The sequence below is a fragment of the Arvicanthis niloticus genome, chromosome 13, assembly GCF_011762505.2.
Source record: "Arvicanthis niloticus isolate mArvNil1 chromosome 13, mArvNil1.pat.X, whole genome shotgun sequence".
In the NCBI taxonomy this organism is placed as follows: Eukaryota; Metazoa; Chordata; class Mammalia; order Rodentia; family Muridae; genus Arvicanthis; species Arvicanthis niloticus.
This window is the reverse complement of record NC_047670.1, coordinates 46,922,428-46,945,289: the sequence shown is the minus strand read 5'-3', so window position 1 is coordinate 46,945,289 and position 22,862 is coordinate 46,922,428. Positions and strand designations below refer to the sequence as shown.

At 39.9% G+C, this 22,862-nt stretch overlaps 1 protein-coding gene across 1 annotated transcript in view; it reads left to right on the top strand.

Moving 5' to 3' along the window:
- Positions 1–22,862, top strand: part of Fam135b (family with sequence similarity 135 member B) — a 266,848-nt gene that overhangs the window by 158,103 nt on the left and 85,883 nt on the right. Inside the window, exon 4 of the mRNA XM_034517362.2 lies at positions 18,669–18,808. Coding sequence (XP_034373253.1) covers positions 18,669–18,808 — 140 coding nt within the window. The remainder of the gene's footprint in view (positions 1–18,668; positions 18,809–22,862) is intronic.

The following is a 22,862-nucleotide window of genomic DNA, read 5'->3' as shown; positions in this document are numbered from 1 at the left end:
GTCATGGGCACAGCATCTAAAGATGTTTTTACTGTGTGCACAGACATCTTGACTTTGTGTTTGGTAGGCTATTGAATCATGTCAGCATCCAGGAAATGTTGAGTCTCTCCCGTTGCTGATGTCATCAACTTACGTAAATGTCCTGGTCTTACTGGTTGATTTGAACCTTAAAGGTAAGGTGAAGGATTTAGGTTCTTAAGCTACTGACAAGGAGTGGGCTGGGTAGAATACCTATATATTCCAACAAGCAGAATAGGTCAAGGTAACCCTGTGTTACAGTTATGGGCAAATTATTCCTCTGAAGATTGACTTACCTATACTTAGAAATGAGCACAGTCTGACTCAAGAGATTTAGCAGCAAATGGAACAGATACACTATGAATGCAGACATGCCAAACCTCTGATCTTGTTTGAATCACCCATCAGATATCTGCAAGTGCTAATTGACTTGGTGTTTTTAGCAAAAGTCTGCCAAAGAGCCTAAGCAAATGCTGTCATAATGCATATGTCTGAATTGTTATCAAGGCTGAAAGGATGCTTACAATGTACGGCTTAGCTTTGTGACCTCAAATGGAGATTCTTCAGTCAACTAAAGCAAGTAAATCCATAGATGTAGTCACTCTTGTCTCTCTTTGTCACATAGCCCCCTCAAAACCCATTAAAGTTAGTCTGGTTTACTTATGAGCGGCTATAATCATTCTGTCCTGTGGCCTGACCTGGTATTTCATGACAATACAAGAGAATACAAGGATGGGCACGTGCTTTAATGGGTAACAGAGTAAGGGCCAAATGACTATCCATCTTTTGTCCTACTGTAGTGATCTATATCAATATAGTAAAAAGGTCTGTGTCTGTTTTGTTTATTCTTCATATTTTCCCTGGAGTAGTAAAAGGACCCACAGTACAGTACATGTGAGATGAAGAAGCCAGCCAACTTGTGAATTTGTTGTCTAGTTACCTGACAAACCCCACAGTATGAACCTGTACCTCACACTGAGCGTCTCACTGTCCCCCTATCCATATAGAGCAGAATTTCAGGCCTTATCAATGGGCCGTTTTTACCACTTTCTTGGATCACTTGACAACCAGCATGCCCATGGGGAAGGCTCTGGTATAAGGTTCTGCTTTCCTGTGCTCAGCTTACTAGACAACTAATATCTGCATCCCTTACCAGACATCACACTGACTTGAGAAACTTCTTAATAGTTTTGTGTATGAGCTTCCAGAGCAATATACACACTGTAACATTGTAATTTCACTTTTAAAAATGTGCAACAATGAAAGAACTAGGAGATTCCTGCTATTATTTGAGTAGGGATTTGTACGTAGATGAGTTCTTTTAAAATACAACTAGTGTCTGTATGGATTCAAGCCCTAATTGTTACTTGGCAACCAGTTTGATGAATATTTAATTTATTTTTTATTCTAATCATTTTGTATTTTTAGATCATTCAGTTGCTTCTTGTATATATTGTAAAATGAAGATAAGAGTAATTTTACTCTGTATATGAATATTGTGCCTCCCAAGCCATTTACTGAAGAGGCTGTCCTTTCCTCTTGCCCACTTTTCACATCTCTGTAGAAAGTCAACTGATTGGAAGTCACACAGATTTATGTCTGGTCTTCCAACTTTGTTTTATTATGTGTCAGGCTATTTAGATACCTATAGCTTTGTGTATATTTTGAACTTAGATACTGTAATGGCTCTAGTATTCTTTTACTAAAGACTTCCTTAGATATACATAATTGCTTGTAGTTGTAAATGAATTTTAAGACATTTAAAGTGAAAATGGAATTTGCCAATTTGAATAAGCATTGCAGAGACTTTGGATTGCTCTGTGTGGTGTTATATGTGTATTTTAATGATTGATTATTAATTCCTCCAACTCATGAACATGTAGTATGTTTGCTTTTATGTTTGTCATTGTAAACACCTTTCTTCTGTGTCTTATAGAAAGTAGATCATTTCCCTCTTTGGCTAAATTTATTGTTGTATTTGTGTGTGTGTGTGTGTGTGTGTGTGTGTGTGTGTGTGTGTGTGTGTAGTGTGTGTGTGTAGTGTGTTTTGGTAAGAATTATTAATGGCATTGTTTTCTTGATGCCTTTTTCAACATTTTGTCATTCTTGCTGAGGCACTATTGATTTACACATATTGATTTTGTAAAATGAAATTTTGCATTGTTAGTTTTAACAATATATGGTTGAAGCTTTTAGAGATGGTTTATATAAAAATCATAGTATCTACAAGGGAAGACTACTAACCTATATTTTTCTGGTTCTTCTTGTTAAATTTCTTGCAAAAAAAAAAACTTGCAAATCAAAAAATTATCACACACTGAAGCTTAGCAGATCAAAAGTGTATACCTCTCAATGAACTTCTATATGTTAAAGTAGTCATTTTGAGGCTATGAACCTTCACAATGGATTTTGCATGTTCAGTAACAAATATATGTCTTTGCAGTCACCCACTACCAAACATTAATGTTTAGACGTCTCTTTTCCTCCTTTTCCCAGTTGCAGTCGGTAGCACTTTCAGAACTATGTTCAGTTGACCCAGTAAGACTGAACACTCCGTTTTGTTCCTAGTGTGAGAGGAAGTGATTTTGGCTTTCTACTGCTTAGTACAACATTCACGATGGGCTTATGATATACAGACTCTTCTAGGTTAAAGTCATTATTTCTATATTCCATTGATAATGGCTCTTTTGAGTCACCTACATGAGTATTGAGACTGAACGAAGTTCTCTGAGAGAACAACAAAGGTTCTTAACCACTGAGTCATTGTTCCACCCCCTAAAGATGATTAAACAGAGGCTTTTTTTTTGGTAAGAATTAAACTGACTTGTTCTGTCCCTTGCAAAGTATCTGACCCACTCCCAGGATACCTGGGATTGGGCTGAATTACTAGAGCCATGACATATGGCTGTGGATGGCTCAGCTTCCTGGCTGAGATGTAACTCATCTAATGTTAAAGTAAAATAATTAGGTTGTTATTGTAGGTCCCCAAAGGAGACCTATCACAGAGGATGTGGGCTTGGGGCTGTGTATGTATACAATATAGAATGAAGGATTAACTCCAGTATATCCAAGAGAATCGAAAAGTCAGGTTTTTGCTTCATCCCAAAGGAATGAGTTCTGAAAGTCATTGTACCACTATTGTCCTTTGCCAAGTCATTCATTCTGTCAGGGAAGCTCCTTTAACAGAATGCTCCTTCAGAATATTATAAAAACTAGAGCTATCTGAGACTGCTACTCAAATCTGAGTGAAAAAGCCATAGCTAACTAACTTGCTGGCATTCTCTGTGTCTAGTAATGTAGCTATAGAAGGGTCATGGTGTAGATTTTGGTGTCCCTTCCTCTAAAGGAAACAACATGCATGAGTTGTACATGCAATCAGCTTGTGCGAGCTACAGGAACTGAAGACACACAGGTCCCTCACTTCCACTGTGGATTATTTATGTTTTATCTTTTAACTTTGTTTAGGTAACGTTTTTATTAATATGCTAGAGATTTGTTCTCCTGGCTAAGACTAGGTTTTTTTATCTCCATAATTAGGCTTTCAAACAGCATGATGCTGGAAACTCATAGTGTTTCCTTTGATGGCTGGAGGAGATGAGATGGGGAGGTGTAGGGATGTGCTGATTTGTGTCCAGATGTGTTTGGCTCTGTCATTGTGATGTTTTTGAGCCACTTCCATGTGGCTACTATTGGTAAACCCATGGAGGGTCCCCACAAGTCCTCATGTTTGCTTGGCAACCACTCTACCAATTGATTTATACCTCAGCTTTAATCTTCTGTTTCTCTTTGCATGTGGGTTTGTAAGATATTCTAGCTTCTGTCAAGCTTCAGTTGAAACAATGCAGGAAAATACTCATTTTCCTTTCTAGACAGCAAGTTCTCTGTCCTCAAGTTAAGTAAGCTGTATTTCCTCTAAGTTTTAATTTTGTAACACTTACAGCCTTATAACTGAGCAAATTCTCACTGTGTTCTCTGTAGAAAGTGTTTGTTTTGTATATATTGAAGCCTATGGGACACGAAATTATCCTCGTTGTTGCCAGGACTGAGTGCATGGGAAATGCAGCACCGCTCCATACTTAGATGTCAGTGAATACTTGAAGCCTGAATAAGGAAAATATAGAAGGGTGATAAGGATGATCTTCAGACTTCATTGAGCTACCTCTTCCCTTTTAAGTAAGCCCTGCTGAAACCTCAGCACATGTGCTCTACTGTCTTTGGCTTTGGTTTGAAACAGTTCAGGTCGACACTGTTAAAGTTTAGGGTGCAGTAAAAGCTATGAGCCCTGGAAATGAATGTTCTATTTTATCTCCCTTAAAATCAATGTGGTTTGCTTCAGCCTTCTGAGATATGTGCCAACAGCTGACTCACACTTTCGGGGACTGAAAGTAATAGCACTAATAAATTTCTGTTGACTGCACAGCAACACACACCAAGCAATAGACTAGGTGTTTTGTAAATATTATTTAACATATAACCAGCCCCATAACCATCTTGAAGAAGAGTCTGTGTTTTGCTTTGTCCAAAGAAGACCTGGAATCTGGAATGAGAGATTTCTTTCATGTACAAAGCCTCTTGTACAAATTCAAATCCCCTTGTGCTAAATACCACTATATATGCAAGATTTAGAGAACATACAACAGAGACTTTTTTTTTCTTCCCTCAAAATTTGCATTCTGGTCAAAAGAGAGGTCAGTCAATACAAGCCAAGAGGTATTATACTTTATGGTCAAAAAATGCATAGCTGTTAGAGTCAAGCACACAAACCTACAGACTCATGACTGACAAGCAGGCAGAAGAATGCTACCTGTGACTGGAGAAATCAACAAAGTTCACTGTCAAGTTTACAGAGTATCCCAAAAAAAAGAAAAATACTGGATAACCTTACTGCTCTGTGTGGATTGGAAGATATCTTGACTATTTGGAAAGCTGTAGTAACCACTTGGATAGAAAATTATTTAGGCAATGAAGGGGACAACAATTAGATTTGGGGTGCTACAGAGTGTGTGGCACACTGAAGGAAAGAAAAGCCAGTAGAAATCTCCTTATAGCCAACCACTATTTCCTAAAGGAGGACATGGGGATAGGATGAACAACTTGGTTTTGCTGTGTGTTTTGTTTCTGATGAGAGACTATAGAAAGCGAGAATACATTTAAAAATCACTGAAAAAAGACCTTACCTAGGAGGGGGAAATTCATATGTAAAATTAGACATGAAAAGTAGCTAAGACATTTTAATCATTAAGCATGCAAATTTTCTCAGGCTCATGGGCAGGTATGATGACCATGTGTCATGCAGAAATATATGCAGATAATTATAAGATGCTGGAGGCCATGAGAAAATATGTATGCCAGCTCAGTAGTGGGTAGGGCTGATTTCTGGAGATGCACATGGATATTTAAGCCAAGTGCCTTAGTTACTCTGAACTGCCATGACAAAAGTCATCACAGAAATAGCATCAGAGAGAAAATATTTATTTGAGTTTATGGATCCAAAGCGTTTTAGGGCATCATTTCAGATAAGGCATGGTGGAACAGCTTGAAACATGGTGGTAGATGATGTTCACATCAGAGCAGACTAGGAAACAGAGAATTGGTAACAAGAAGTAACCAAGTATAAATGAATTCCAGGAATCTGTACCCAGCAACCTGTCTCCTCTAGATGGGTTCTACATCCTAAAGTACCACAGGCAACTGAGAACTAAGCTTTCAAACCATGAACATGTGGTGAAATATATTAGCAGGAGTAGGCAGTACCCTGATCCTTGCCCCCCAACAGCTTACAAAGGGCCAAGATGGGCAGTGGCCATGGTGTCTAATAAAATCATTAATTCTCTTTGTGTTATTGAAACTTTAATATAAGGCAGGAACACTTTAAGTGGAGGCTGCTTTGTTTTGGCTCATGGTTTCAGAGGGTTTTAGTTCATCATGTTGGAGAAGCATGTCCAGAAGCTTAGTTCCTAATAGGCTTAAAATAGGTTAGAGAAATGAGAAGACACCAAGCCCTGCATTGATCCCTCAATTTTTTGCCACTGAAGCAGGAGCACAATGAATGGACATTGTCAAACATTCAGCAGTTTCCAAGAGTGTTACAGCTTCTTGAGGCTAAGGTTGGGAAGTGCAGGAGTTGAGAACAAGGAGGGCTCCAAAGTGGACAGCATGAGTAGTAGAAACTCTTCCATTCCGTGCCCATTGTGTCCAAGGGAAAAATAATGTTTTGGCTCGTCCATGGATAGAGCTGAGTAGAGTGACCTCAGAATCTAGGTCTCCATGCTCTTTACATACTTGTCAAGTCCCTGACACATATAAGCTGACAAGAAAGGCTGAAGACATAAAAAAAAAAAAAAAATCAGAAAGGTCTGGCCCCTACAGCAACTCCAAAGTCTACATTCAGAGCAACAACATATCAAACTGCCATTTAGCACATGGTGTAAGTAGTGGGAATAAATGCTGGTGGCTCCTCCATGGTCCTGAAGGTCAAGTGGCTAAGGACATCTTGTAATTTAGAATGACAGTATGAAAAGTTGAGATGAAGCCATTCTCTCTCTCTCTCTCTCTCTCTCTCTCTCTCTCTCTCTCTCTCTCTCTCTCTTTCTCTCTTTCTCTTTCTCTCTCTCCCTTTCTTCCCCCCTCCCTCTTCCCTCCCCATCACTCTCCTCTGGGCCTTTAGGTTTCCCAGAACTCATAAATAAAGGATTTGTACCCAACTGGATGACAGAAAATGTGACTCTGTTCATTACCGTGCCTGGCATGCATTATGATGAACAATACTATACGTAATGCTGTAATGCTATATCTTTTGACTATACTTTTTTTTTTTACATCCTTGTTTAGCTTTGTACTATACAACAGAGCTGGGCATATACACTAATTCTCAAGGTAGGAGAGCCAATTGAGGAAAAACGAGGCACTGCAGGAGAGGCCAGTTGAATCCAGTGATGGGGACAGCTCATTCAAGGCTTGGGTTGGACAGGACTATGCTCAGCCACTACAGGAAACCTTTGGGGTACTGATAACTCATGATCTCGCCTGCTCAGCAGGCAGACACCCCTGTGGAAAGTGCTAGCTATTTGTGTAATAATCCAGGATTTTTTTTGTTGGATTCTGTGACCTAGGCCAAAGTCACCATGAGCTAGAGAACAACACTGTGCTCTTTATAACAATCGTGATCAGGTAGGGACACTGCAACTTACAAATGTTTGATTAGCTGCAATTACAGCTAAACTTAGTTCTCCTTGAGAAGCATATGGCAGTGACAGATGGTCCAGGAAGGCCTAAATCACATACGCAGGCTCTTTGTTTCACATTTGCTGAATTTCCTGATGACTTATTAACAGGAATATTCTCTTTCTCTCTCTCTCTCTCTCTCTCTCTCTCTCTCTCTCTCTCTCTCTCTCTCTCTCTCTCTCTCATGTGTGCTAGTAAGTGTGCATGTGTGATATGTACACATGTGTATGTATTCAGAATTAGAAGTTGGAATTGTAGTTATACCATCCTGAAAGAATGTTCCATGCTGTGGTTTTAGGTATATTTCATACCTATTGTATTGTTTAACAAAGGAACATGTATTGATGTAGGCTGTAGGTCAGCATGACAACTTAACTGGAAAGAGAGATTGCATCAGCAGGCTAGTGTCTCCATTTGACATGTACCTCACTCCCACAGATATGGTAATACACATTGGATGGGTCTGCCTTAGACATAGTAGGCTTATGCTCTATCCTTGACATAAAGGCCAGGCACATAAAGCATCATCCTCCATCCTCATTCAAAAAGAGGTAGCACTACAATTCTTATCTCATAAATAAAATATGTATTAACTCTTGGAGCTACCTCAGATTCTCCAGAAAAGAGAGTAGAGTTCATAAAGTAGAAATAAATGGGTCAAGGAACCGTAGTCTGGCACACGGAGGTAAAGGGTTGCTGAAGAAGCCAAGGGGGCCTGAATGGAAGAAGGGAGACAACATGAACTTAAATGCTTTCTATTCTAGAATGACCAAGAGTATGTGCATGTGTGTGTGTGTGTGTGTGTGTGTGTGTGTGTGTGTGTGTGTGTGTATTGGGTGGGTGGGTGGGGGGAGTGACTGCTGTGCAGAGCTGAAACATCCTTAGTGCTGTTTGTGCCTGAGAAGGAACTAAAGAAGAGAGATTTAAGATTTTTTCCCTAGAGTCCTTCCTCCAGGTATAATTAGAGAGCTTTTCTATGCTCCATCTGAGCAAAGCTCACAGTGCATTCGGTCTTCTTTCTTTTCACTATAAACAGATGAGCAAATAAACAAACCAAAACCTGAAGATTTCTACCATATTACCCCATTCTCCCATGATAGTCCTATTGGTAAAATCCTGTAGTTGACCATTTTATAACTACACCATTTGCTACTTTCATCAAATAGCATGTCTGTTTAGCCATTTTGGCTATCTATCATATGTTACATACCACACAATCACTTTCATAGACCCATCCTGAGATGATGTTACTCATCCGGTCACAGTTCATTGCTGAGAAAAACTGAAGCTCAGAGTGGAAGAGGCTTAATGCACATGTACACACTTTTTTTTTTTCAACTCAAATATGTGTTTTTTTAAAAAGGGGTATAAGGCTATTCACTAGACTGTTGCTGAAATGCAAATTGAAATACTTGAGACTGCTTAGCAGTGGGAACAAATGTGGAAAGGCTGGCTGATGAGCTGTTGGAGAACTAGAGTGTGCTGGAGGTTTCATGCTAGCCTTTTACCTTTGTGAATACAGAGAAGTGCATATTATTGACCAATAAAGCGTTATCAAGTGCTGAACTGACTGGGCTCAATCTAATAGGCAGGTCATTGTGGCTTATAATTAAGTAATTAAACCTACTCAGTGTGGATGGGAGAACACTCCCTAGCAAATTGCAGCCGCAGCTCTTGCTTATTGCCAAATGTTTAAACTGTGTCTTAATTCAGCTCTTGGGTTTTGTTACCCTCTTGTAAGAATGAATTTGTGCCAAAATGTAGAACCTGCTTTCCAACGTGAGTTTCCTTGCAGAGTAAGTTAGGAGTGAGAAACTCAATGTTAGACCACGGCACTGGTTTGGGAATGTTTTGTCAATTTGTTTTCCTTCTGCCTTGTGCTCATCAATAACTAATAAAGTTATTGACTGAGAATGTGTAGAGTTGTGTGGCTCTCTTACCCAGGGTTTACTCTTATACTATTTTAGAATTTTGATAAAACAGAATAAAGGCAAAAGATTACCAGAAGTGAAATATAGGAGAAAGCAGTTAGGAATCATCATGCAAAGTATTGGAGATCAATTCTTCCTATTATATTCTCAGCAACAAGAGAAAAAGGTCTACCATTTTAACAATATGGTTATGTAGCTGAACTGTGAAAGATCAAGTTAATATGTCAAGGAATAGGAGAACTTGAAACAACAACAACAACAATGCAATTGAGCCACCCTGCTATTAACATTTGACATTGAACACACAATAGACTACATGTTCATGAACTCCTTATGAATAAAATGAAATCTCATATAATCAATATGTTAGGATTTTGTAGTTGTGAAAAGACATTACCATGGCACCTCATAAAAAAGGTAAACGTTTCATTGGGGCTCCTTTACAGTTTCAGAGGTTTAGGCCATTATTGTGATAGCAAGAACCATGGCAGCAGGTAGGCAGATGTGGTACTGGAGAAGGAGCTGAGAGTTCTATATCTTGATCCACAGGAAGTAAAAGGAGACTGTGCCACACTAGGTGTAGCTTGAGTATAGGAGCTCTCAAAGCCTGTCCCCACAGCAACACACTTCCTATAACATGGCCGCACCTACTCCAACGAAGTCACACATCCTAATAGTGCCACTTCCTATGGGCCAAGCCTTCAAACACATGTATCTACGGAAGCCATTCCTATTCAAGCCATTACAATCAAGGTGGTAATAATACATAAGGAATGCATACAGAGCATGTAAAAATCTTTAATGGTAGATGACCAATTCAAAGTTAGCTCTTAGCAGTGTTCTAGAACCTGTGAACATTCAGTCATAAATAAGGAGGGTCATGGCTGCCTCTACCCATATACTTGATCTACTTGAAGACATCATCTCCAGTGATGAATCATATGCCATGGACATTCACACTTCACCCATGTTTATAGAAGTGACCTTGTTTAAACCCTGTTTGTCACAAAAAAAACCAAAAACAAAAACAAAACAAAAAAATCAAAAAACAAAAATAAAACAAAACAAACAAAAAAAAATAAAAACCAAAAATTCCCCCCCAAACAAAAAACAAAACAAGAGATGAAAGTGGATGGGCACTTGGTGGGGAGAGAGAAGACATCAGTGGAGCAATGGAAGGAGGATAAGAGAGGATTGAATGTGACCAGAAGGTATTATGTTCGAAAGTATAAAATTATAAATTAATTTAAAAAAGCATGCTGAGTACATGCTATATACCATGTACTTTAAAACAAGCTATCATAAAATAAAGAAAGAAGAAGGAAAGCAGACTTTGTGGGGAAAAAATAAAAATTGCCTTCTCTTTATAACATATTGTAGTAGTAGTCTTGTAACCATATAGTTATGAAAAATATCTGCTTTCCAACTCAATTTGGTATACTCAGAATGTCACTTTTGTTAACAGTTTTCAATTATGCTTCGTGAAATGTTGCAAATAATGCAACATCACTGACAACGAGGCATTCTTTAAGGGTAAAAGATCCACTGAATCGAATCAAAGAGCTCATTCACAGACAGTAAGTAGTGTGAAACTGACACACATCACAAGGAACCCTATGAGAAATCCCAGTGTTCTGCTTAGACCTGGTGTTTTTGGGTTAGTAATAAATAAAGTATATGCATAAATGGATATAGTTTATTAAAAGTCATAAAATATATTAATCTGGGGATATATGAGAGGCATAAACTTATATCATACCTAGAGATGTAAATACTCAACATCATATCCACAGTGGAGTATTTTAAATGGAAAACAACAAAAAATACACAATAGTCACTGAAGTATAATAAAGCTTATGTCATGAAGTATACCCATGGAAGTATAGTAAAATGGCCATCCATTGTTGATATCACTAATGAGGTGTGTTTCCCAAACTGCAAGCACCCATAGAACCACATGGCTTCAGTATTCCAGATGAGTGTTTGTTATAAATTCTTTGTTATCAGAAATACTTTTTCCCTCATCCCACATTGTGCAGAAAACCCTGAGTTTACAGAGTTAAAGTAGCCCCTTTTCAGATGTTGGATCTTGCGGGGAATGATGGCCTGCAGGTGGGTGTATGGGCAAGTGGGTTCTGTTGGGCTGAGTTGTGAGTCCCATGTCTTCCACTCTTTGTGGGGTGCTTCAGGGTGGGGTGCTCCCAGAGAGAGAAACAGAAGCTCAGATTTCTGACTGGTCCCCTTCCATATGGCGCTGGGATGCTGGGCTGTGAGCTATGGGGCTGGCCCACAGCTGAGAGAAATGAGGGCGTGAAGGGAGAGCTCTGGCTGCACCCCACGGAAAAGGGATTCTTTGGTTACTTTCTTGGCTATGAGGCGACTGCTCAGTTAGCTTGCTTGAAGAGGTGGGCCTCCATGGTGGGACACAGAGAAACTCTTCATGGGAGACAGCTCTGTAGTTGAGACCTTTTCCCACTATAGCCCCATGGCGGGCCCCCAAAAGACACGTGGAAGTTTGTGGGGTTTACAGGCTTTATTTTTAAAGCAGATGGTAGTTGAATCTGGATGCACCCCCCTCCCCCCTTAGGTCAGGGCAGACCTGACTTAAATAGGGAGGGAGGGGAGAGGAGGGTCTGGGAAAAGAATACATAATTGGCTATGCCCTAAGGCCTTCAGGTATCTCATTAATATGGAAATCTCTCTAGGGCCTGAGGCCTGTAGTCACACCCTCTACTTGAGGAGGGTGATGCATACCTCTTTGGGAGGGGCTGCATTGCCCTACGTGACTTAATGGTGTAGATCAAATGGAGGTCTTCGACATGTGTCAGGAGCCTGGATTCTGGGAGCACAGGCAGAATAGATGCCCATCCCTCACAGGCATGAACACCAGCCAGTGCTTCTACCAAAACCCAAGCCATCCTATCATGGTCCCACAGGATCTGATCAGCATCTCATTGCTATACATTGGGTTGACAAGCAAATCTATAGAAGTAAGGATAATTAGAACTCATGAAGATGCTCATGACTTAGTGATGAGCTCCTTGCTGCTCCAGGCAGCTGTTTAGGTCCCTGGAGACCCTGCTCTAGACTCTTTAAATATCACTGTGCTCTGAATGTTTATCATTTCCCAAACTGACAACACATTTTAGTTATCATAACAGTGTTGTACTGTGGGACTTTAGAAGACAGTAGGGCTAAGACTCTACTTTTCGGGAATGATGGCTACCACTGCAAAAGGGCAAGCTCACATATCATGTGTCATGAGCTCTGAGCCAACAAATTCCTGTGTACTATAAACCTCCCAATCTGTAGTAGTAGTCATCATAGCACAAAGCATATGGAAACACCTTCATATAGTCAGCGGTGGCGCTACACAGTGCAAACTTTCTATCACATGGAGATGAATCCTAGTGTAGTGACACCAGCCTTTTACTCAGGAGGGTCTGAGCCACTGACTATTGGGAATTTCTCATGTTGGTCTTTACTTTCTTTGCTTACTTGTACTTCATGGAACAAATAGTCCCTCCCTGCTCCACATAGTATGTGGATATTGTTTGGATGGGAACATTGGCACTTCCTAATATTTCTACAAACTTCATACAGAGGGAAAAAGTAAAGGCACAAAAACAGAACAAAAACTAAAAGAGAACCCCAACAAACGAACAAACAAACAAACAAAAAACCCACCACTACCAACAAAAACAAACAAAAAAACCTCAAAACTCTCTGTTCCTCATGAGTTCCTGGTTTTCCACCCAGGTTGTTCCTAGTTCAATAATGAAATGGGCAGCTGTATCATTTACAGTGGCAGAGTATGTGCCCCAATCCCACCAGTCAGTAACTTGTGAATCACATTTTGAATTTACTTTTCAATGTGGTTTTGCTTTGTCTCTTCCTTGAAATGTTTGGGAAAACAGTAACCATCTGATTTCATAGCATCTTTCCATCTTTCTTGGAAGCAAGCTGAAAATGAACAGCCTACAGTCATCATTGTACTTACCTTCCTCTTACTTGGAAGTCAGAGTTTTGAGAATTTTGCAGTTAAAAAACTTTATTCTTTATCCACCATTTCCTGGAAACTAAAAAGGACAGTTTCTTGTGTTATTTGGGCTCAGATTAAGTTACCTGTCCAAGGCCAAAAATCCAGAAAAATAGTAGGTGTGGGTATAGAAATAACTAAATAAGACTCTGTTCTGAGCAATCTGTCTTCTGAAGTCCTGGAAGGACTCAGTCAGCTGGGGAGTTTTCAAAGTGGTGTTTTCTAATGAAGGTAGGTAGCACTTTCTCATAGAGTGTGGGTTGAATTCAAGAGTATTCAGAGGTAGAGTCTGGGTATCTTATTAAGTGCATGTCATAGTGCTTGCTTAGCTGGTTTCAGGCCTGGGGATCTGGTGGGTGTCTTCGACTTTTTGATCATTTCTGACAACCTGATTGTTTAGGTAGGTCCTATGTTCAAGCAGAGCCATGGCCATCTTCCTGAAATGGGGTTGGGAATCTCATGCCACGAGTAAATGATCAGTGAGTGTCCTTTTCGTGTTGGTTTCTGTTAGGTGAATGGCAGCTCCATCTTGTCATCTATCCTCAAAGAGCCCCTCGCCCCGAGTTGTGTGTATGTGTGTAAAGGCTTCTCATTAGAGGAAGATCATCATCTGAATTTTAAACAATAAAAGGTCTATAGATATGATAAGTATTTGTCGCACTCATAATAGGAGGGAAAGAGAAATATCAAGTTATAAAACTTTATTCTCTTGTTCTCTGATCTGAATCCAGACATTTCTCTGCCCTGTTCACCTTCCTGCATGCCACTTTCTTTCCCCAAATATCATCATCATCATCATCATCATCATCATCATCATCATCACCATCATCACCACCATCATCATTATCATCATCACCATCATCACCACCACCATCATCTCCTCCTCCTCTTCCTCCTCCTCTTCTCCTCCTCCTCTTTTCCTTCTCCTCCTCCTCCTCCTCCTCCTCCTCCTCCTCCTCCTCCTCCTCCTCCTCCTCCTCCTCCTCCTTCTCCTTCTCTTCCTTCTCCTTCTTCTTCTTCTTCTCCTTCCAGTCCTTTTTTCCACCTGTCTTTTTATTAACTAAAGCCCCTACCTTTCTCAAACATGGTGCTAATCCCTGACATAGAGAACAAGAGAAATATTTGGGAAGACTTGAATGTACATCACCTTATAGTCTACTCAGAGTAGGTCCCTTGTGTGGTGAAATTTCAATTTTCATAAACACATCCAAAGTGATAATAAAAGACAACTCTCTAACACATGCATCAGTTTTCTTTTTTTAATCTGGTGCTACCATGGCTCAGTCCTTTACACAGTCCACATGACTTTTCTACAATTCAGACATGTCTCTAGCCCTTTTTGAATTTTTTGTTTCAGATAAATATTAAACAAGTTACAAAGACTGGTATTGAACTAGCACTGTAGCTCAGGCAGCCATACAATCATCTTGATTCTGCCTCCTGTGTAGCTGGAATTATAGATCTTTGTCACCAGATCAGATCACTGTGCATTACATCTCTGAATGATAAAGACTGTATACTTTTCCCAATTCTGTGTTCTGTGTGCCTGGTCATGAGAGTAAGAAGATGCATGGATGATGTGAATGGGTCCCTCAATTCTGATAGGGAAACATACACAAAAAGAGCAGATGACTGAGGATGAAATATTTTAGGAAGTACTTTTGCTGAGAAGAGATTGTTTTCCCTTTATGATTTCAAGAGGAGCAAGAAAGGTTGGGGTATTCACACATGGACTGTCATCACTGGAGGAGAAAGAATCCCAATGGGGCTACATAGGTACAGTCTCGATGGTGTTCACCACCAGTGAGGATGTCCTGTGATCAGTGTACCTTCCCTTATAAATGAACATACAATCCCTTGTTCAGTGATGATGAAAAAGAACACAGAGAGTCCCATGCAGCCTGCTAAATGTCTGTCTTGGGATGAAGAGGGTGTAATGGGGCTTTGGAATCTTCAATGACAAATGGTATTCTATAATCTAGTTTGCCAATCTGATCTAAATCAAGAGACATTTGTCTTTAAAATTATGTGTAATGTCACTGAGATCTTTGGTCCCATGAAGACTGAACACTGAGTGGGGGGGGGGGATTCGAGGGTGGGGAGGTGGGAGTGGGGGTAGGTGGGGGCACACCCTCATAGAAGCAGGAGGAGGGGGATGAGATAAGAGGTTCCTGGGTGGTGGGGGGAATGATGTAAGGGGACAATATTTGAAATGTAAATATAATATCCAATAAAAAAAAAAAAGAAAAAAAAAAAGATAGCTCAAATCTCATCACTGTGTACCGAACAGCCCCTGGATGTTTCAGGTCACTGGATCCTGGTCTGGTTGGTTGTATTTATGTTCACAGTACTCCTTCTTGATCAGTGTGGATATGCCAATTTTTCACAGGAAAAGCTGCTGTTATAAGAAATGATGTCACCTCCTCAGAAAAGAAACAGATTTTGTTTCTTTGCCAAGCTGTCCCCCCTGGCAGAAAACAGCTCATGCTGCTCTGACCTTCAGGGTAGTTACTCTATCCATTCAACTTTCAAGTTGTTGGTTTGACTTATAAATCAACCAGGCTCCGACAGGGGAAGAAAAGAAGAAAAAGGTAGAACAAGAAACAAAAACAGAGGAATCTATACACAGAAGAGATGCTATTTAAAAGTGCTATCAACTTGAATCCAACTGGGTCTCAGTGGAATTTAGAATACATAGAGTGAATTTATTTTGGCTTACAGTCCCAGAGGGCTAGATGGTGGGGACAGTGTGGCAGCAAGCATCAGGCATGGTAGCTAGAGCAGGAATCAGAGAGCTCACATCCTCAACTGCAACTTCAAAACAGAGAGGGTGGAGAAATGTGTCCTGTCTGGCAGGACATTAAACAGGGGTCTGGGAGATCACCTGAAAGAGAGCGGGGGGGGGGGGGGTAGTGGTGGGGGGGGTAAGCAGGCAAAGACTCAAAGAATGGCGACCTGTCTATAGGCTGAACAGATCACATTTTTTACTTTTTCACACACGGGTTATATACACAAAAAGGCAGGATGTGGATGTGGGGAAGGGGATGACGCAGGACCATAGGTGTTCAGGGGGAGTACAGATATCTTCCAGAACAGTGTGTCAGCTGGGTGAAGGTTCAGGGGACAGGACACTATGACTCCGCCTATGATTCACTTGTCCTAATGTAAGTTGGTACTATCTACCAAGGCTACCCAAGGTCTATGACTAGAGTCTGGCAACTATGTACCAAAGCTGTTTGTTTACAATAGCTTCTAGCCATCTGTTCTAGTGTTTTTCCACAGAGACCCAAGGCTTTGTGCTAGCAGGCATGCATGTTAGGCCTACCGCTGTCTTCAGGCCTATGGCTGATTCCAGGCCTTCAGTGTATAGACAGAGATGCCCCTGACAGAAATGAATGTAGGTGAGGGTATTTATTTTCAAAGCCTGACTCCAGTGACATTTCCTCCACCAAGAATTCCAAAACTTCCCCAAATAGTGCTGCCAACTGAGGTCACATGTTCCAAAGCCAGAACCTATGGGTAACTGTTCGCCTTCAATCTCACACAATGCTATTTCAGTTTTCCTTAGTGTGTTTTATAGATTACTAACACTACCAGGAACGTAGTAAATTCCATCATTCACCTGGAGCTTCATTTTCTGTTTAGTAGACGAGGTCAATCCACATAGTGCCTTCCCATGGGAGGGGGGGGGGGATGTTTCAGCCAAGGAACAAAATAATGTAATAAAATAATGTAAACTAGGAATTTAACAAGTGACAGGTATATATTTTTCACAACTCTGGAGAATGGGTGTCTGAAACCAGGATACCTGAATAGCTGGACTCTGAACTGACAGATTGAAAACTTTTCTGCTCTGTCATACTGTAGAAGAAATGAGTGGTTCACTTTTTGGCCTCTTTCTAGAAGTATAAATATCTCATTCATAAGGACATACCCTTTGTGACCTTGCTATAGAACTTGGAGGGAAAGGCTCACAATCTCCACCTTGTGTCAGGTCAGCTACCCAGTCTTAATAAGCCAATTGAAAGAATCAAGTTAAAAGTGGAAAGAACAAAGAGAGGTATTCAGTGTGTCCACAACAGAAAAGAGAATATTGATAAGCAAAGAGACCCTCAGTCTATCTTGGAGTCCCGAAGTGAGATCAACATTTTAATAGAGAGCAAGAAATATACTCCTATGTACCTTATCTAAGCAATTCTTCAAAGTGTGGCTCCACCTACCACAGATCCATCATTATCTCGGTTTCATTCTCATCCTGTGAATTGGTCTGATAAGCTGTAAGAACTGTGTGAACTATCTTTTAGGGAGACATATTCTCTAGTCTGGCGAGCTCTTTTCTTCTCTCAGTGTGTTATTTTCAAGAAAAAGTCCAAGTTCATTGGATCCCATTGTTACAATAGTTGGATAGCCAGATTGAGAGCCACAACTGTTTCTTTAGGATATCATCATTTCAGCCAGACCATTTACAACCTTATCATCTTCCATGGACCACGACCTTCTAGTGGTATAACATGAAGTTTGTTTGACCTGGTGAATTTGAGATAAACATGAGCATTCAATCCCCAATAAAGAAATAGGGAGGCACTGGCCTCTAATTTGAGAGGATATTTATAAAAATTTTTCTTGGGGAATACAAAAAAACACATCTAAATTTCTTTGGAAGCTATGAAGATTGCTTTAAACTTTATAGATGTATACTACTATAAATAAGTAATCATTGCCTTGCATAAATATTAAAATTATTTATTTTAAATTATAACATGCCTTTCCCCTCTGAAATATACATGGTAAGCATAGGCATGTACCTATTTCATGCACATGATGACCCTGAGCTATGGATGCAGAAAGGTCTCTTAACTTTGCTGTTCACTTTAATTAAACTTAACATTGTAATATTTGGGGGGGGTGATTATGAAATAGAAAACAGAACACACTGAACCTCCCACATAATGTGCTTCATTTGTGTGCTTGATACAAAGTACAGTTAGAATCTGACATTTGCCTAAATTTCTCAACAGAACATTCCTCAGATCACACAGGCTATGGCAGCATTTGGGAAGAGGGGTTAGGGAGTAGGTTCTGTAAGCACTAGGGAGTCTTTGTAGACAGGGCACCTTCTCTACTTCATAAAACATATTCATTGTTTCCTGGATGCATGTGAAACAATTCACGTGATCAGGTAAGAGATTATGAAGGCATTAACTTCCAGACAGGGATAATGCTCACAGCAAGAGTGACTTTACCAGAGTCATGTAGCTTATAAGGCTCTGATCAAGGCTCTGTTGAGAGATAGTTTACTCCAGTAAGCACAGATGTTCCCATAATGGGGTCCCATTCGTTTGCGATCTTAAGCTTTAGAATAACAGTGTTCTCGAGGCCTGAAAGACACCTGATGGCACTGTGGTTTCAGCATGTTTCTGGAGTTCATGGCTTCCTACTGGTTTCCTGTTTTGCAGAAAGCAGCAGCCTGCATTCAGCCTGTGTCCATGAGAGTGCTGTGCACAGTCGCGTCTTCCAGATCTTATATAGAAATGAAGAAGTTTCCATAAATGATGTCATGCTCTTCCGGGTTCATTTGCTCTTAGATGGTGAGAGGGTAAGTCTTGATCTGCCGGCCACAAGAGATATTTTTTTTTCTTAACTAAACCAGTCATTCTCTCTCATTGCTGGACTCCAGGTGAGTGAACAAGAGGCTACAGATTGATTCTGAAATCTGGTAAGAATTTATGGTTCAGATATTCACCTATTCTGATGTGTTTGTTTTTCTTCTTCTCATTCACATGGCCACTCATTCCATGAAGCCTCAGTTACATGAAGTCACTCCTCTCTTGCTCCAATGTACCTCTGCTTAAGCATAGTGCCCAGAAATCCCTCAAATGATGTCTTTGATTACCTGCTCTTTTCAAGCTCTGGGTTAGGTCATTAGATAAGAAACAAGTTGAAGAAGGCTACAAAGTCCATGTCTTCAAGGAGATGATAGCTCAGTTAGCAAGCAAATTTGAAAGCCTTATGTACTGCTTAGCAAGACTGGCCATAGATGGTAGAAAAATCAAGGGCCCCATGTATGGAGAAAGGACTTTGGAATGATCAAGATGGGGCTGGACATCATTCACAGAGGAGATTCCTTCCATAATTAGTCCAGTCTATTCAACAGAGAAAGAGAAAGAACACAGAAGAGAGGGGGAAAGCAGCACTGAGCTCGGAGACCTTGGCACATTGTTCTTTTGATAGGAGCTTGACTAAAATGTTTACCTTTGATACATTAATATATTTTGAAGGCCTCTAGAGTCTATTGTTCTTATTCCCAGGGTCAACAACTTGAAACTTTTTTTTTTGCCACATTCTGGCTGATTATTTTACAATGAAATAATTTATGCTGTAAAGAATGCTGCTACTTTAAGCAAACTAAGAGCACTCTGGCTAACACGCCCCCTGCCCCCGCTATGTAGCAGATTGTACCTATTGAGTACCTGAAAACTGTGCCTGTACTCCAACCCTTAGCTTCCTGCAAACATCTTTTATGATCTATGTAATGAGGTAGGTCCTGATTTACAGTTGAAAAGCAAAAGCTGCTGTGAATTCCTTACACATTAACCCACGTAGCTCCCCAGAGAAGGTTTTCTGAGCACTCACAATGTCTGCACTATATTCTGGAGAGAAAGTGGCAAATGGGAGCATATGCCTGGTGCTTTGATGCTGCTATTTTACCTATGAGATTAACGCATGCATTATCTAAGCATCATTTCATCTCCGTTGCACCATAGTCTGCCCCCATCCTTAACAGTTTAGAGCCCCTCAGCTTCACTCTTGTGAGTTATAGCACACTGACATTGAATAGAGAGCGTGTTTCTCAGGACATATTGTTTTCTTCTGTGTGTCAACTTATTTTTCTCTATAAACTAATATTTATTATTACCTTAAGGATACTCCGTAAGATATTAAGAAATGTTTCAGCTAATCACTATATCTGGAGCAATAGTGAGTCAAATGAACAGGGCACATCTTAAATACTGCATATGGGATAAACATATGAACATACTAGTTCTTTTCACATTCATATCTATTGATTTATGGAAACCAAAATGCTGTTTATAGCCAGTGGCCCGAAAATGTACTGACAGGTGCATGTAGCAATATACTGGGCAACACTCATTTAAATAATGGGATTCTATCCAACAAGCACATTGTGGGAAATAAGATTCAGTCTATCTAGTGAGGTCATGGATGAGAATCAGAACCAAGTTTGGAATATGAAGAGAATTAACTAGTAGCCAAAGAATCTGATGGGATGTTTCACAGTGACTGTGGAAGCCCTTGGATATTTCATTCATATACATTGTAATGATGTAGAAGATTAAGAGAAAATTACAAAATATATAAAATAACAAGACAGAGGTAGAATGAGCCAGAGAAAAGAAAGAACAGATGCAGAAACAGAAGTGAAGCCATTATCAGGGTAAATCTACCAGAAAAATATGTACAATCATCTCCTGGACATTGTTTAATGGTAGTTCACATGTGGATAACTATGTTCTCAGCATCCAAAGCAAAGAAGTTGTATAGATAAAACAAGAAGATGCTTAACCCTATGAAGAAGGAGAGGGAAAGATTATAACAAAAAATATAGTGAACAAAAGTATATTATATAGTAGAGTTCCTATTTTGTGGGTTGTGACCCCTTTGGAGGTCAAATGACCCATTCACAAGGGTAGCATAAGACCAACAGAAAAAAACAGAAAATTTGCATTATGATTCATAGCAGTAGCAAAAATACAATTATAAAGTAGCAACAAAAATAATTTTATGGTTGGAGGTCAGCAAAATGAGGAACTGTATTTAAAGGCTCACAGCATTAGGAAGGTTGAGAACCACAGTTTTATAGGTATAGGAAGTCTCTAGAGGGAGATTCCTTTGTATACACATAGGACAGAAGCTAGGTAATGCTTGTGCAAAATGTCAGTTCCAAAGCCCATCACAGGTCTAGTGAGTGCTTCAGAGACTAGGAGAGTAGGGGTTAGGTTGATTCAGAGTAAGTAGGCTTTGCTGGTCTTCCCATAGGAAACACTTGGAAGCTTTAGGGTCTGCTGCAGCAGTACACTGGAAAGTGATATTTGAGTTAATGGTAAATTTAAGCTGACAGGGACTGGGTTAGAAAATTTTTGTCAAGTGGCACAGGAAAGACACAGATGTGAATATCAAAACAAAAGTTCAGGGTACACTGTGGGGAACCATAGTCATCTCACTGAATGCAGCCTGTTTACCTTATCATAGAGGCCACAATCTTGGAGGTTTATTTCAAAGGAAAAGAGAGATGAGATTGCACAAGGTGCAAGTATTGGAAATGAGACCGAGGGCATGAAGGCGGTTGCTTCTTTTGGGTATGTGGATATTGATGAGTCTCAAGACAAAGATAGCAACAGCTGAACAGAAACAGAGGAAGTCGAAAGTTGGTCCACATGACAGCAAAAGGTAGCTCAGAAAGTTGAGTTCAGTTATACTTGGGAGATTGATGATGTCACATAAAAGAGAGTCAGTAGAAATGGACTATCAGGGTATATCATACTCCTGAAGATATCAGTGATAGTAGAAGGTAATTGGGGGTAGTAAAGCTCCTTTTGGACAGTGATAGGACCTGGGTCTAGCTGTAATAGCTGTTCAACAATCATATCACCAGGGAACAGCTCAAATATGTTAGATAAATTCTGTTGGGATTTTTTACTGAGTGTAATTTCTCATTGAGTCATTGCAGTGTAATGAGGGGCATTCCCAACTGCATTTGATGGATGAGGATGCAGAGACATAGATCTGTGACTTGTCTCCATCCCACCACTAGAGATGTGGTAATGCCATGGTTTAAAGAAGGAGTTTCCAAATAGCATGCCGGGCCACCATGTAGATGAGTTGGAAGAATCCTCTGGATTTCAAGCTCAGTAGTAAAGCAGAAATACCAACAACCATAACGAATTGCATTACTTGAAACTAGTCAACCCTTTTAGTATACATTCTTATTTAGTTTACTGAGGATAATGCTATAAAGTGAGTGAGAGTTATTTTATTCCCATGTTATGAAGGAAAAAAAACAACAGAGATTCAATCAATAGTAGATTCGGGATTTGTACTCATGCATTCTGATTTTTAGAAGATGCCTCCTCAGCCTCCAGGCTACAGTGGATCAGAGGATTGGAGAGGGAAGAGATATTGTGATAAACATACATATGTAGGGATCTTGCAATTATAATATGTAGGCTTCTATAAACATATATGTGTAGGTATCTTGCAAGTAAGGTGTATGGAGAAACCAGTGAAAGTCATAAATAAGCTTGATCACTCAGTTCTCACAGAATTGCAGCATGTAAAATCTATTTTTCACAGGAAGTCCTCTATACTCAGTGCTTACTCAGAAGGTAGGTAGGGAATTTATTTCTCCCACCTTATATCCAGGGAGCCTGTGGTGAGAGCCTGAGTCCCTTTGGTTGTGTACAAAGCAGGATTTGTGGTTATGCAAAATAAACAGAAGAAGCTATTCGTTAGCTTTTAAATATTTTTTTAAATAACAATTTTTTTAAACCACAAAGTCCTAAAGATAAATTATATGTGTATGTCTCCGCTTGAATTATGCTTATCCAAGGAGACATTTACAATGAAGCCTT